General features: G+C 44.6%; 2 protein-coding genes and 1 long non-coding RNA gene across 5 annotated transcripts in view; all 3 read right to left on the bottom strand.

The window, feature by feature from the left end:
• LOC119125540 overlaps positions 1 to 6091 on the bottom strand; it is a 33289-nt gene extending 27198 nt beyond the window's left edge. For all 3 annotated transcript variants that reach the window (XR_005098483.1, XR_005098481.1, XR_005098482.1), the window contains exons 1-3: positions 6032 to 6091; positions 5822 to 5938; positions 4733 to 4826 (exon numbers count right to left, since the gene is read on the bottom strand). This is a non-coding gene — a long non-coding RNA (uncharacterized LOC119125540). The remainder of the gene's footprint in view (positions 1 to 4732; positions 4827 to 5821; positions 5939 to 6031) is intronic.
• A 1933-nt stretch (positions 6092 to 8024) lies between these two features.
• Positions 8025 to 9825, bottom strand: ndufa4a (NDUFA4 mitochondrial complex associated a). The gene is made up of 4 exons (XM_037256124.1): positions 9648 to 9825; positions 8976 to 9064; positions 8476 to 8536; positions 8025 to 8236 (listed from the first exon to the last, which is right to left on the bottom strand). The coding sequence occupies exons 1-4, from the start codon at positions 9687 to 9689 to the stop codon at positions 8180 to 8182; spliced, it is 249 nt and encodes an 82-aa protein (XP_037112019.1). The 5' UTR covers positions 9690 to 9825; the 3' UTR covers positions 8025 to 8179.
• Positions 9826 to 10251: 426 nt separating this feature from the next.
• Positions 10252 to 13775, bottom strand: slc35b1 (solute carrier family 35 member B1). Its single transcript, XM_037256045.1, has 9 exons — positions 13227 to 13775; positions 12642 to 12745; positions 12103 to 12233; positions 11998 to 12028; positions 11698 to 11858; positions 11405 to 11531; positions 11037 to 11143; positions 10810 to 10963; positions 10252 to 10590 (listed from the first exon to the last, which is right to left on the bottom strand). Exons 1-9 carry the CDS (start codon positions 13349 to 13351, stop codon positions 10538 to 10540), a joined length of 993 nt encoding a protein of 330 aa, XP_037111940.1. The 5' UTR covers positions 13352 to 13775; the 3' UTR covers positions 10252 to 10537.
• Positions 13776 to 14018: the final 243 nt, after the last annotated feature.

Raw genomic sequence — 14018 nt, 5'->3', positions numbered from 1 at the left:
TAGTTCACTCTTGAGGACTAATTCCAGCGTCTACAATTTGATGCAATTGTAACACACCTGGAAGTGGTTTGACTCTGGTTTGCTTCAGCACGGCATCACAATGCTTCTTATTTTCCAGAACAGATGCTCATGTGACCTTGACTCGACCCTAAATGTGCATGGCAGACACTTTCATTTGCACCATCACTCCTTGACACTTGGGCTCAGCCTGGCTCGCCGTTCATCACTTGTTAAAATGGCAAAAATCCATCCTGCCTTCCATCTGTTTATTTCTCTGGCTTCCTTTTTTCCGCCGCGGATCGGCATACGTCGCTAAGCGCCGACGTGGCTGCTCGATCCGCAATCGAGGCAACGATCGACGTGGGGCCGCGTCCGTCGTGTGCGTTGACTGTACGTGGCTGCATGCTCGTTCGTGTCTTTGATGAGCCTAGTGACTTACTTTTTATGCATTAAAGAACTTATTAACCATTGATTAACATACTCTACAAAGAATTGGGCCGACATTAACAAGCGGAAAATATCAGAAGCCCAAACTGACATTAACATTTTATATGAGGGAAGGGTGAAGAACGGCCCATGCGCCGATTGTGTCATCAAGAATTGTGCTGCATTCATTTGCAGCTGGGGTTTTTTTTTTCGTTTTTGTGGTTGCACACCACTAAATGTTTTAACCAATTTACTGACTTTTTTGATTTGAGATTTTTTTTTTTTTTTTTTTGTGGATAACACTCATAATAACGCCGTTTGCATTTGCGCCACAACATGGACCACGAGGTTTTTAACTAAACATTTATCACATCTTGTTGTCGGCTGTTCACAAATTTTAATTGTGGAAAACACAATTTGAAAAAGGCTCTTAACGTCAGCATTTCCATTTTTTTTTTTTTGATGTAAATGTTGTTTTGCCCCGACAAAGGCTTTTCCAAGCATGAAATCACACATTTGAAAACGCCGTCTGGGTGATCCGAGCGGTGACTTACTTTTGATGCATTAAAGAGCTTCCTAACAATCAAAGCGCCCAGAAGCCATTTACATACTCTACAAAGAAGCGGCCCTTCTTTCATAAGCTCCAGAGGTCAGAGGCCACATGGCGATTCTATACCATCAAACCTGGAGTTAAGCACATGCACATTTGTTTCGAGCTCGCTCGCTGACTTTTTTAATGAGCATTCCCCTCTGCCACCATTGATTTTCAATTCAGACCCGGCCGGCTTGGTCTCCAACTGTCCGCACGGGGACTTTGGAGGAGCACCGCTGGAGGGATGCTGGGGGGGGGTTCCTCTGTGAGCCGCAAAACATAGTTGCTTTCCTTCAACTTGAATCCCAAATTGTTTAAACGCACTAAATTATTTGGGATGTGCAAAACTTTGGATAACCCCGTTTTGGACACTCGGGACCACATTTGAAAAGAACAGTTGGACTGCATGGCCGGCCTCTTATGTTGTCTCTGAGAATAAAAGTGACTGACTGTGTTGAGATTTCAAAATAAAAATAATAAAAGCATTTGAATATTGTTGGGGTACTGCTATGTGGCGAATGTGCCTCGGTAGTAATTTGACTGTCTGGCTACGTGGATGAAGGCTTAATTCAGAGCTGCACTGCGATTGGCCCGTCAGAAGATCAATTGCACAAATTGAACTGTATTCTTGTTGATTCTTGTTGGCTTCAACCATCCATGAGAAGGACTACATTGCTTTATCAATAAGTAAATAAATAAATGATGAACACAAGCGCATAGCTTCACTTCTTGGCTTATTGGTATTTTCAGGCAGACAATGTATTACACTCGCGTGGACAAATCTCCACTCTGGCAAGGATCAAACATCGAAAAGGGACCAGGACGTGTTTGGTTTTGTTTTTTTTATCGTTCCGTCGGCCGATCCGAGCCTTTGGAACGCCTACAAAGACCCTAACCCTGACAAAATCGATAATCCAATATGTTCCGTCAGCGGTAACAGATGATCAGAGGAGATAGGCGGCGGCGCCGCCTCCATCAGGAAGGCCAAAGCGCCGTCCGTCCCTCGCTCCCTCCCTCCCTCCCTCCCATCTGCCGGGACTGCCAATAAGAAACCGGGAGACGGATGGAGGCAATAAGCGACCATGGCTTTAGATCTAAAAAGAGACATCTTTCGGACATTTAGCTCGGCACGTGAGGCCAACGTACAAAAAGTGACCATTTGGAGTCACAACAATTCAGACAGTGGCCCCCGGGCATTCAGCTAATGATTTAAAGGCCAGCCCCGATTGAGTGTCATTTCCATTCTTGTCGTCTTTTCCAGGCAGTGTGAAAAAGGCTTGTGCATAGTTGAGCTTGTTTTGTGTACTTGTATTTACTGCAAGCAGCTTGAGCGTGGCTGGCCGGCAGCGATCGCTCGCTCGCTCGTTCGCCGATGCTGGTGGGCTAATTATGCGCCCTCTCTGGCCGAGCAGCTAATTGACTTGAAAATGGATTGGAGGGGGAAAAAAAGTGAGTCGGACAATGGCGTTGGCTCTGATGAGGCCTCATGTTTCCAATTAGGCCTGCTTGCCTACCTACCTACCTGCCTGCCTGCCTGCCTACCTACCTACCGGCGGCGGCGGCGTTCGTCTCAATTCTGGGCGAGAGAGGCGTGTGGGAGAATTAGGCCGACCAGAGGGCTTTTTGTCCTCGCCGTGACATCATTACGAGCGCGTTGGCTCACATTAATGCCGCTTTGTGTCGGCGCCCTTTCCGTGATGAACAACACGCTTTGACTGGCCCTAATGAAAAGCTCTAATAACATGCAAATGAGCTCATGAGCAGGAACAACTACAACAAACTTTCCACTGTGATGTTGTAATTGGGTTGCTTTCACTTCATTCTGATTTTGTTGCTGTTGTGATGCCAAAGCTGATTTCTGGCTGACTTTCCATAACATTAAAAGTTGTTTTGTAATTTAGAATTTTTCACAAATAAGACTTAGTTTTGCATTTTTTTTCCTCAAGAAAATCTGACATTGTAACTCTTCATTAGAATAAAAGACAAATGTTGCAATATTTTGAAAACAATTTTTAGCTGCAGTCATTTGTGGTAATATTAGTAAAAAAAAAAAAAAATACTACTATGGCAACTCTTTAGTCTATCAATAAGAAGATTGTAAAATGCGAACTCTGAGTCAACTTTCCCCGGGTTCGCCCACGTCGCACGACAAACAATTACGCTGGCGCGGAACAACAAAACATCTCGTAATGAGACGAGCGGGCGATCATAACGGAAATATTCCCGGCGAATTTGTTTTCCATCTGCATATTAGCGGCGGGGCGGCATTTAGCCCGCTGGGCCTCATCTCGCCTCCGAGCGGACGTCGGCGTCCATCCGTCGGCTGTCATTAGACCTAATAGACGCGGCGGCGGCGGCGCGCTCCGGCTCGCCTCAGTTATGGGATGCATTAAGGCCGCAATGAGCCCGCATCTTCTCCACCACGTCTTCAAAGCCGGCCGGAGCGCGCGCGCAAGACTTGTTTTGCACGCAATCTATATTTAAATGTCTGTGATTGTGCGGCCTGCCTCTGCAATAAGGTGTAATGAAGCAGACGCCCGCCTGGCGACGGAAGGAAAATCAGAGCGTGTGCGCTACATTAGCGAGCGCTAAATTGCAAACACGGGATGGAAATTAAGGACTCTGATTGTTTTGCTCATGTCCTCCATTAATCCTAATCATTGCTTGGATGTACTAGTAATAGAGGACATGTGACAGATGAGCAGATGCTGAATAAAGAGGAACTATGGCGTGTGGAAATTCAAGGTGCTTTTTGCCAGATTTATTTGCCATTTATTTTCCAAAGAGTTTTTCCATGCCTTTCTGCTGTAGTTACCGTTTTTGCATTTACAAGGACTGACCAGTGGATGGCAGTGTTTAGAATGAAGCGCAAACACATTTAGACAAACGCTTTTTGAGTGACTGATGCACAAAAATGACATCACGGCTCAACAGGGATGGAAGAATAACTGATTTTCTGTAGTGACTGATGGGACACCAGGACTACGGAAGAAACAGCTTGCCATTGTAGACACTGAAATCAAGACTCCATGTCGTGCCACCTGGTTCCAGGTCTTTGGCCCAACGGGCTGGATTTACTCTCAAGGGCTCCACAACACTCTGCTGCCCCCTAGTGAAGGTTGCCGCACCAGCGTGCCAAAGAAGACGCTCATCTTCATCTGCGTTTTTAATTGAGGCGACGAAGGGTTCCGTCTCAGGGGACGGTGTCGTAACCCCAAAGCGCCAGAGTCCACAGCTACGTGACCTCCACGTCAGAGCTTTGCCCATCAATGCGAGATCATTAGGGATCCTTTAAGGAGCCGGACACCCACTCCAGTTTTCTCCACTGAACCTCCTATTAACCTCCCGCTCATTTAGCCGTAACGATCCAACAGGCACTCGTTAAAAGTAGCTTCCAAACAAAAAAAGGCACTTATGTTTGAAAATGCTGGCGCCGGTAAATGTTCCCTCCACACCTCATTGACGGCCTTCTCCGTTATATTTTCCGAGCCTGAATAAATTCCATCGCCGCTGCTACTTATTCGTTAAGCGCGCCGCTGAATTACGAGCTCCCAAGGGCGCCCTTACGCTTTTGTTCTCGGCGACAGTCAGCTTGTGGCGGCCACGTCTTTAAAAAGAAGTCTTTTGGAGTGTGAAGACGTGCTCTCTGTTCAGGCACGCACAGACAAAGCCTGGCAGTGTCCTCCGATCAACCCCAAAGAGAACGTTTCTCACCTCTAATGTCCATCAAGGGCAGAATTCTTCAAGCCAGACCTCCGTCCAAACGTACGTCAAAGAAGTTGTTTGCTGCACAATTGGATTCGAGCATCTGGAAGAAAACAGCTATTTCAAATTCTGATACAGAAAATTGACATCAAGACTAAATCTTCTATTTGAATCAGCGCACGGCCGCCGTCAAATTGCGGCTAATCAGCTGTCGGCGGGAGAGGGAGCATGCGGAGACGGGGTGGGGGTGGGGGGGGTCTCTCCCCGCGGCGGCGCCCCGGGTCCAAAACAGGTTTGAAGTTTAATGATGCCAGCTGCCAACTCTGCCAGGCTGCGAGTGCTAACGAGCTGGCACCGGCGGCGGACTGGGCCGCGGCGCCCGCACCTGGAAATATAGCACGCTTTTTTCGAGAGGGCGGGGCTGAGAGGGTATTGGCGACAGAGGGCGGGCGGGCGGGCGGGCGTTGGAGACGTCGCCACCAAGAGGCCCGCGTCTTCTCTTTGAAGAGTGCCAAATTTCCATATTTCATTACACGCCGCTGACTGACAAGGCCCAGCCAGATGTTCTATTTTCAGCTATTTAAATTCTGACCTGTTTACCAGCGGTGGGGGGGAGAAAGAAAAAAAAAAAAAAAAAGATTGTTTGAATGCTTCCTTTCTCCCCCCCTCATCAGTTCTTTTTCTCTATGGCTTATCCTGTTCTAGATGACATACTAAATCTGAAGATTGGGCAAAAGGCAGACTACTGGACCAGTCATTTCTTGAGACTTTTTTTCTAGGTCTCGCCAGGATAGACATGCCCAAATCAATTTTAACGTTATCATGTGAAACCGACTCGAACTCGGTACCAATTGACAATATTCATCTTTTTGAGCCTGCTGGAAATGGCTTTTAAAAGCAAAATGGAAGACTATCAATGTTTTGAAGAAGGCTTATTCTGTAGGTTTCTGCTTGGCGGATTTGACATCGGTTTGAGGGCGGGCGGAATTTTACACGGCACAAAACTGCTAAACAGCAAATAAACGAACGCAAGAACTCATTTTGTGCATGTTTTCACAAAAGTATGTCATTCAAATCCCCAAAGTGTGGTTTGCTCACCTTTGTGAAAATGGAGTCCACTTCGGGAAGTAAAGTTGGTGGCGGAAGTCCATCACAACGACGCGGGCGGCCAGGTGTCCAATTAAGCAACCATACGCGTCTGTAGTACGATTAAGCCTTGGATGGATCGAAGTTTTGGGAGGACACCAATGTACTCAATCCTCATGTACTTTCAACGAACTTTTAATGTTGTGTGAGAAAAATACTCACCGTTTTTTATGTGCGTGTACTTTAGAGCTCGGTGTCGTCGGGGCAATGACACGGACTTCTTCGCTATTACAGCAGCAGTGTTGCAAGAGTTCGTGCGCGATGCCTGCCGTCTACTGGCCATCATTAGTATTACATCTTTAAATGGTTCGGTAACGCTAAACGTTTGAGGGGCCATTCCGAGTGGCGTGCGTGGTTTGTGTGACAAATAAACAAAAAATAGCACGAGATAAAAGTCGATTAATTAGGGTGTAAATGCTACAAAACGCCACTTTCGATCGGATCCCAATTTTGTTCCATAATCACCAAGACAGACAGTGTACTTTTTGTGTTCTTCACCTGCCTTTTTTCCCAGTGAAGATGTTCCCTCTGCCACATAAAACACACAACAGCTAGCATCTGCGCTTTTGCCTGAGGACACAATTCATGCGGCACTGATAGTTTCAGGATCAAACCCGCGGCGCGGCCTCGACACGTCTCGTCCCCGCACGCTACATAAAACAGCACCGCGTCGCTCGGCTTCAGCGTCCCTGAGACGTCAGTGATTCATCCCGGTGCTATTTCTCTCTAAACAGTTGCTAAACGCCGCCGCCGCCGCCGCCATCCCTCGTGAGGAAAATTTGACGACAGCCCTGACCTTTGGCAACGTGCCGCGCAATATGGCACTTTGCCTGACAAAGCACGAGGATCAATAAGACTTTGTTGAGATAAAAGTTCTTTGACAAAGTCTCTTGGTCCGCTCACATTCGTTTGGCTTTGAATGTTTCTTTGTTGTCCCTGTAGCAGGCACCGATAAACAAACAACATCAGCAGCAACAAAGTCACTCAAACAAATGACAAAGCATGGTCAGACTTGTGTGGGTTTCCGCCAGTTCCTCTGCAACCTTGGCTTTGCATTGTAAACCTTTGGTGACCTCAATCCAAAAAACAGGTGAGCTGTAACGTTTCACTTTGCACCTGTGTTATTGCAAAGAAGATTTTTTGCCCTTGGTTCCTCTTTCATGTATTAAACTGTCAATGTTTTGAGCACTATTATTTCCTGTATGGACAAAATGACTATCAGTTGTATAGCGCCAGCTATTGGTGCAAGGCAGTACAGCTCTAAGTGCACCTTGCCTTCTTTCAAGGCACTTGACAATTGGCAACCTGCGGCTGACCTGTGTGGGAAAGCATGAGCTGAGTTGAGTGGTTACCATAGCAACGCAATTCCCTCAAAGGGTTTTGGTGATAAAAAACAGAAACAAATGACAAGCAATTTAATTAAGAGGCACTTTATTTGCACAGTACAAAAACAAATTTTTTTTGCATCAAATTTTAGGACTAATTTACAAAATGATTTATTTTTGAAGACCTGCACCAGAAACATGCAGCATGCTAGTATTTTCCACCAATCACTGCCCCCCCCCAAAAAAAAACTGTTTTGATATTTTGGTGTGACCCGTTATGTCTAGAACACAGCTAATTCAGCTTCAAGTTTTTTTCTACGACCATTAAAACGCACTTGTCTGAGATAAAGAAGGCTTCTGCATTGTGCACAGTTCCCATAAGCACGTGAAGGTGCCGGTGGATTTAACAGAGTGCTTCTGTTCAAACACAAAAGGTCTTCTTGACATTTTACACGGACGGCCACGTTGGCTGCTCACGCTTCTCGGCTTTCTCGCATCCTGCGACGCCTCAGACACGGCGACGTGTTGACATTTACAAACTTATCAGACTGAAGAAGAAACACTACAGTACTAGTATTCTTTCCTTTGCTTAATTGTTAGAAAAAGAAATATTCAAGGCATCGCTTGCTTGCTTGCTTGCTTGGTAAGACTTTTTCTAGAAGGCACTCCCTTTGGATTTACGACCTGATTCGACTGATAAGATTCTGGATGGCGGCCAGAAGAAGGTGAAATGAGGAGAGAGGATGATCCAAGCCAGCAAATAAAAAGCAAACATGAGTGAACATGCTGCACAAGGACAAAGAAAGATAATTCCAATAAAAAGAAACAGACTCTTGTCAGGAGGAGAAAAGACTCCTTTCACTTTATTGACGCACTCAAAAGTGAAGACGAGCACGGTTTCAAATAAAAGGAGAAACTTAAATATGACTCATGATGCGCGTCCAACAGTGCACTTGTGCGTTTGGTCCAGCGGACGAGAGACGCTTTAGAAGTCGGGACCTTGCTTCTTCAGTTTGCTGTAGTCCGTGTTGACTGTGTAGAACTGGAAATGACAGCAGAGATCAAAAGTGGCTCAAATGCTTTCAACTATCCCATGTGTTACAATTTCAAATGGAGCCGTCCACAGTTCCAATGTGGTCCTAGTGGCAGCAGTAATGTTTAGCAAGCAAGTTGAAAATTATAATGTAATCATTGTCATTTAATTCTTAACCAACCTGACATGAAGTTGCAAACTTCCCAATGCTTTTTGAGTTGTAAAATTAGCCATCTGTTTAAACCAACCTTGTACTGATCAGTCGGAGACATTTTGTTCCATGGCTCGGGGTTGTTCTTCCGATCCCAGCTGCAGAAATCAATTAAAAATGATTTGGTTTTAAAATTCAAGTCCAATACAGTTAATGCATGACAAAAACGATGTTAGGAACAATGAAAGTTACAAAGTGTACACAATCCCAATTTTTCCCATTGACTAGGTGCTTCACAATAAAAGTCATAGAACAAAATAAAACTACAGCTCAGTTTACATTACCATTGAGAAAACTGTGTAAAATGAAAAAAATCAGAAACACAACAAGTTATAAAAAGCAGTTTGCCTTTTAAACCGTCAACAATACAGACTGTTTGAAGTGACAATTAACGGAGCGATACTGCCGCCTAGTGGTGGTTTCGAGGCATTGCTGAAATTTATAAGCGTGCGGTGTTATAAAATGCATTTAGCAAATGAATTTGAGTCTTCATTTTTTGTAGTATTAATTTCCTCTAAATTTGGTGAGCATGTTTACCAGACATCTGGGTTCCTCAGGCCCAGGCGAGCCAGGTACGCCAAGGACATGACTGTGCCTCCACCGATGAAGATGAAGAGTGGAATGAGCTGCAGGGAGCAAGCCAAAGAATAAGGAAGAAAGAAAAAAAAGAAAAAAAATGGCTATTTTCAGGTTGGACCACTGACAAGTTCGTCACAAGCACAAACATGAACACTGGAAATAACCACTTTCCAAACTTGATGTACAATTACAGTCAGACCCATTGTTGAAGAAAATCATAACGTGTTTAAAAATATGTATTGAGGTTAATAAGGTATATGAAAGAGATATTTTCTAGTCGAGTAGTTTAATAATGACTACGTTTCAAGAGCTGTGCCTGCCATATGTGTAAGCGGCGGCGGCGGCTGCAATTTACAACTTAGCACCTACTTGGCTGTCTTATCAGGGTGTGTGCCCGTCGTCTGACCCGATTTCACTCCAAAGCATCCCCACATGCACGTTTAAGCACTTCAAATGCGTAATGGTACATGTTACGGGATAACACGATAAGATTGTGATGATTTGTTTACGACGCAAAGTTCAGCGCGTGTCAAAGCTAGCGTTGCTAAGCTAACCAAGGAAATCCACAGAATTCCGAAGCAAACATTGCGACATGGCAAGGTTTTTCGTAGTTAAACTCGCTTTACTCACAGCCGGGTGGCTAATCAGTTGCTTGCGGACTGTAGCCAACATCCTGATGAGTAGTAGGGTGTAGCTTCTCCCAATTTGTACACAGATAAAAGGATTAAATGAAGTCTGGCCAAAAACGGAGTTGTTTAATCCGCCAGTTTGAGCCGAAGGAAGCCAGGCAGGCAGCGCTGAAATAGGAGGTCGAGGTGATTGCCTGAGAAAAAGTTGCAAAAACGCTCAAGTGATCACTATAACTCGACTATATTTTATACAGTAAGGAGGAAACACTTTACGTCCTGAAAGGTTACATTAGTGCAGTTTTTCTTAATTCATGGTTGGGTTCATATTTGGAGCTGTCAGAAGTACATTGGCCGTAAGGTTGCCATTGTTGATGTTTCCTTCAAATGTGTCCTTTCAGGTATTTTCCATATTAAGACGTCACAGCCACACCTAATGTATATAAATGTATCGAAATTGCGTTTTAATGACGTTTTGCGTCGTGTCTTTAAATCATCAGAGGATGATTCTCGTCAAGATCGAACGCTTGGTGAGCGTGGCCGCCAGAGTGACTGTACCAGTAAGTGGCTGTCGCCAAACAGTGCTTCCAATGAATTTGAATCCGATGAAAGGTGACTATTTCCCTTTTAATGAAAGTATTCGATCATTTGTAGAAAAAAAAAAACATTCAACCAAGACTCCTATGCTTTATAAATGACAATTTACACGGGTAATTATTGGCCTAGAACATGATACTGAAACATGATGCCCTTTTTTGGTCAATTCGTGACTTGGAGAGGCTGAAGTGTTTTGTCCTTGATGAATGCGTTAAAACTGAGCAGTTTGTATGAATTAAAAATGAGGTCATAGAAGTTGCGGCCCGTATAAGAAGGTTCCGACTCGTGATGGGTGTCTTAGTGTGTCGTCTTCTTGGGTCCTTTGCCAAATTTAGCGTCCAAACCAAGACCTGAAATGTCCACAACAGAGATGTAAAGGAGGTGTCAAAAAGAAACGAGTGACCCAACTACCCCAAGTTTTGAGATACTAGCCGCGTTTCTATTCATTTCAGTAAGGAAAGACAATCTGAGATGAGCAGGACTTGCGTAACAAGCATGGTCACGGAGCAAATCAAACATGCAGGTCAAGGCATCTATGTACACCCAACTAAATTGCCAATTTCTCTCACCAAGGAACACCAGGATGGTGCCGACCCACTGCATGTCGCTCATTTGATTCCCAAAGAGAAGGACGGAGCCCAGGATAGTGAAAAACTTCCTGGTGGTGGTGACGATGGAGCACGTCAAAGGTCCGAAGTAAACCACCGTCATGAAGATGAACGTCTGGCATCAAACAGTGTCGTTATTTTTTGACGATGCCATGGCAGCTTTGAATCAACTTTGAACGTTGGCTCACCTGGCCCAACGCGCTGGTCAATCCAAACAGGAGGATGTTGTACAAGATGCTCGGGTAACGTTCAGTAAAGCTCAGGAAGTCCCACACCTCACCGGTCCACAGCACAACTGCGCACACGTACAGTAAGAGACCTTTAGTCTCTTGGACAAAAATGATCAAAAGTAGTCTGTTTTTTTTTTTTTTTTTTATATATTAATAAAAATATATTATCGAGAACCTCAAATATAGCTAGCTAGCTTGTAGACGCTGTGCAACCGATGTGACGGAAGCATCTATGGCGCCACCAAGTGGTGTGTAGAAATATTTCAGACTGCTGAAGACAATCACGGCTATCAATTGGCATTTGTAAAATTGCTAAAGTGACTTACCCAGTCCTAGGAGCACCGTGGACCACAGATTGATGTTGAGCATCATGTGGTTGGCGCTGGTTTGGAAGCGGGTCCTCATGTGGTCCTGAGCCACACCTGTCAGGCCATCCAGCGTGAGAGAAACTAGCTGTACAAATAGGACCATTTCACTGTGTTTGTGGTCATGAACACAAAATGGAATCCATCTTTATGGTCATCAGAAATCTTCACATCAGAATGGTGTCAAAATTGCCAGCGTCGAGTTCAAGGTGCAACTTTTTTTTTTTTTTTTTTTTTACTTTCGACCTACTCACCAAGAGGATCTCTCCGAAGCCAAAGATGTGGTCCTCCGCCACAGCTGAGCTCTTGTTGGGCTTGTATAGAAAGAGCGCTACCCCGCTCACGATCAGAAGCACACACAAGTACTTGGCCATCGGGTAGCGCTTCCTCAAGATGGTCACCCCCAAGATCATCACTGCACATGTTGGAACAACTTTGTGAGCAGGAAAAGCTCCAGGCAGACGTGGCATAATAGCGTAGCTCCAAACACGCTAGGTGAGATCGTTCCAATTCCATCCCATTCAATTTGTCACTCTGGAATCATGTTAGCTCACCTGGGATTGGCTTGCAAGATTTTCCCAGCACCTAAACAAAAACAGGATATTGTTTGAGGAACTATAAACACTTCATCAAGTACATTTGAGGGACCTCTGGCTGACCTGTGTGGGGTAGTTGACATATTGTAAGGCAGAGTTACTGGACACCATGGCTCCCACATAGGAGAGGGAACAAAGGCCGTACAGCCAGCTCCTGGTGAAGTCTGGCTTGGGACCCTCGAAAAACTGAATCACTGGGGTAAGAGGAAAAATAAACGCAGGAGAGAGAGAGAGAGAGAGAGAGAGAGAGAGAGAGAGAGAGAGAGAGAGAGAGAGAGAGAGACAGAGGACGTGAAGTAAACGCATTCGCATCCAAAGCAAGAATGTGGCATTTCAAGTGATTTTTAAGACCATTTCAAATGACATGTAACGTCGCATGCACTTCTCAAAGCCTTGGAAAACAAAGTTTGGACAATGTCAATACGTTTTACATGTTCATTTTGACACCACTTCCACAAAGCTCAAGTTTCACTTCAAACATTTCTTATCCATGTTAATAAAAGATTTGTGATCGTGACGTTTGGATGAGTTCTATTGCCGATATTTCCTGTTGGGCTAAATAAATAACCTGTGAAATTTGAACCAGCGGTCAGAATACTTACATATCCTGGCAAACAGTGCGTTAATGATGCACTGGATGAACACCAACGTCCTGGCAAATCGAAACTTCTCCTTTTGGTCGCCGTGGCCATAATCACCTCTTGTACTGTCGTGACAAATGTAATACAAAAGTTATATCGTTCATCTGGTGGTGAGGCTGTGATGCATTCTAGTTCAACCAAGTTATTGCGAGATAAATACTGTGTGCATGACATCGTCGTCATGTAGTAACCGGATATGATTCCTGCACTTGCCACTTGGGCAACAGCATTCCACCAGTGTCGTGGCCCACTTCCACCTGACATTGTAATAATCACCATATGAACAAATGGAAGTCTTTAAAAAGTTTAAAAAAAAACGAAATCAAACTTCACCTTTGTAATAGGAAGTAAGAATTTTAAGAAGTTGTAATACTTGGAAACAGAGCTCAATTGAATTGTCAATTGATTCAGGAAGGAGATCATTTGTTGTATTGCTGAAGGTTATTAATCCCGTGAGGGAAAATTAAGACGAATAGTAGCTCTAACGTCAACTAGCATCATGCAAACAGCTGTCAGGTAAACGCCACTAATATCCTGGTTACTTACATGGTTTCTTGCAAAATTCCATAATAGAAATAACACACGAAGACGCCCAGAAAACATACGATGAAGCGCAAGCGCATATTGTCCCACAGCGATGGGCCCCTGGATGCTCCTTTGCCCGAAGCCATGCCGTCCGCCACCAGTCCGGGTATGGCTATGGAAACCGACACCGCCAGGCTCCCGGGCTCCGCAACAGCGACGTCCCGCTCCACTATAGCCGCGGTCACGAGCCGGAGTGGCTATTCAGCTTTTATAGTTTCACTTGTGCACCGCAAGTGTCATTATTGATTCTTATTCTTATAATTATGTCTATTACGCTGCAGAGGAATGTTGTTGTGATGAGGTCATTACAGGTTTCATTAAACTGCGTCCGGAAATGTGCCGTTGTGAAAAGACCTTAAAACGGTGTCCATAAATCTGCCTGAATTTTACTTTTTCATATTCTCGTCGACTCTTTTACGTAGACTCGATTTATCTTAACGCACCTCGACGAAACCAACCAAAACAACGTTTTTACTGGTGTTAGTTATGTTTTAGGCCTGACCACACATTTTTATCACGACGATGCAAAAGACAGCTGTTCAGTTAAAAAAAAAAAAAAAAAAAAAAAGAGGTCCTTTTCTTAAAAACGTCGCATGCCTTTTGACGTCGCAGTATGTGGATTGAGTAGATTGGTCCACAAACTAGAGATACAATTCTCATTGGCCAATCATGGCGCTTCTGGGGTAGAGATGGGCGGGACTAAGGTATTTAAAAACCGCAAATCCACGTGTCGTACGAGCATAGATCGGATGA

This window comes from Syngnathus acus, chromosome 8, assembly GCF_901709675.1.
Source record: "Syngnathus acus chromosome 8, fSynAcu1.2, whole genome shotgun sequence".
In the NCBI taxonomy this organism is placed as follows: domain Eukaryota; kingdom Metazoa; phylum Chordata; class Actinopteri; order Syngnathiformes; family Syngnathidae; genus Syngnathus; species Syngnathus acus.
Note: the sequence above shows the minus strand (reverse complement) of the source record. Positions and strands in the feature narration are given on the sequence as shown.

Coding starts and splice junctions, on each gene's coding strand:
- ndufa4a (XM_037256124.1), bottom strand. CDS start 9,689: ATGTTGGCTACAGTCCGCAAGCAACTGATTAGCCACCCGGCT. Junction 9,065..9,647: donor AACTGATTAGCCACCCGGCT/GTGAGTAAAGCG, acceptor TGCTCCCTGCAG/CTCATTCCACTCTTCATCTT. Junction 8,237..8,475: donor CTCCGACTGATCAGTACAAG/GTTGGTTTAAAC, acceptor TGTCATTTCCAG/TTCTACACAGTCAACACGGA.
- slc35b1 (XM_037256045.1), bottom strand. CDS start 13,351: ATGGCTTCGGGCAAAGGAGCATCCAGGGGCCCATCGCTGTGGGACAAT. Junction 12,234..12,641: donor CGCACTGTTTGCCAGGATAT/GTAAGTATTCTG, acceptor CTCTTACCCCAG/TGATTCAGTTTTTCGAGGGT. Junction 10,591..10,809: donor CACCATCCTGGTGTTCCTTG/GTGAGAGAAATT, acceptor TGGACATTTCAG/GTCTTGGTTTGGACGCTAAA.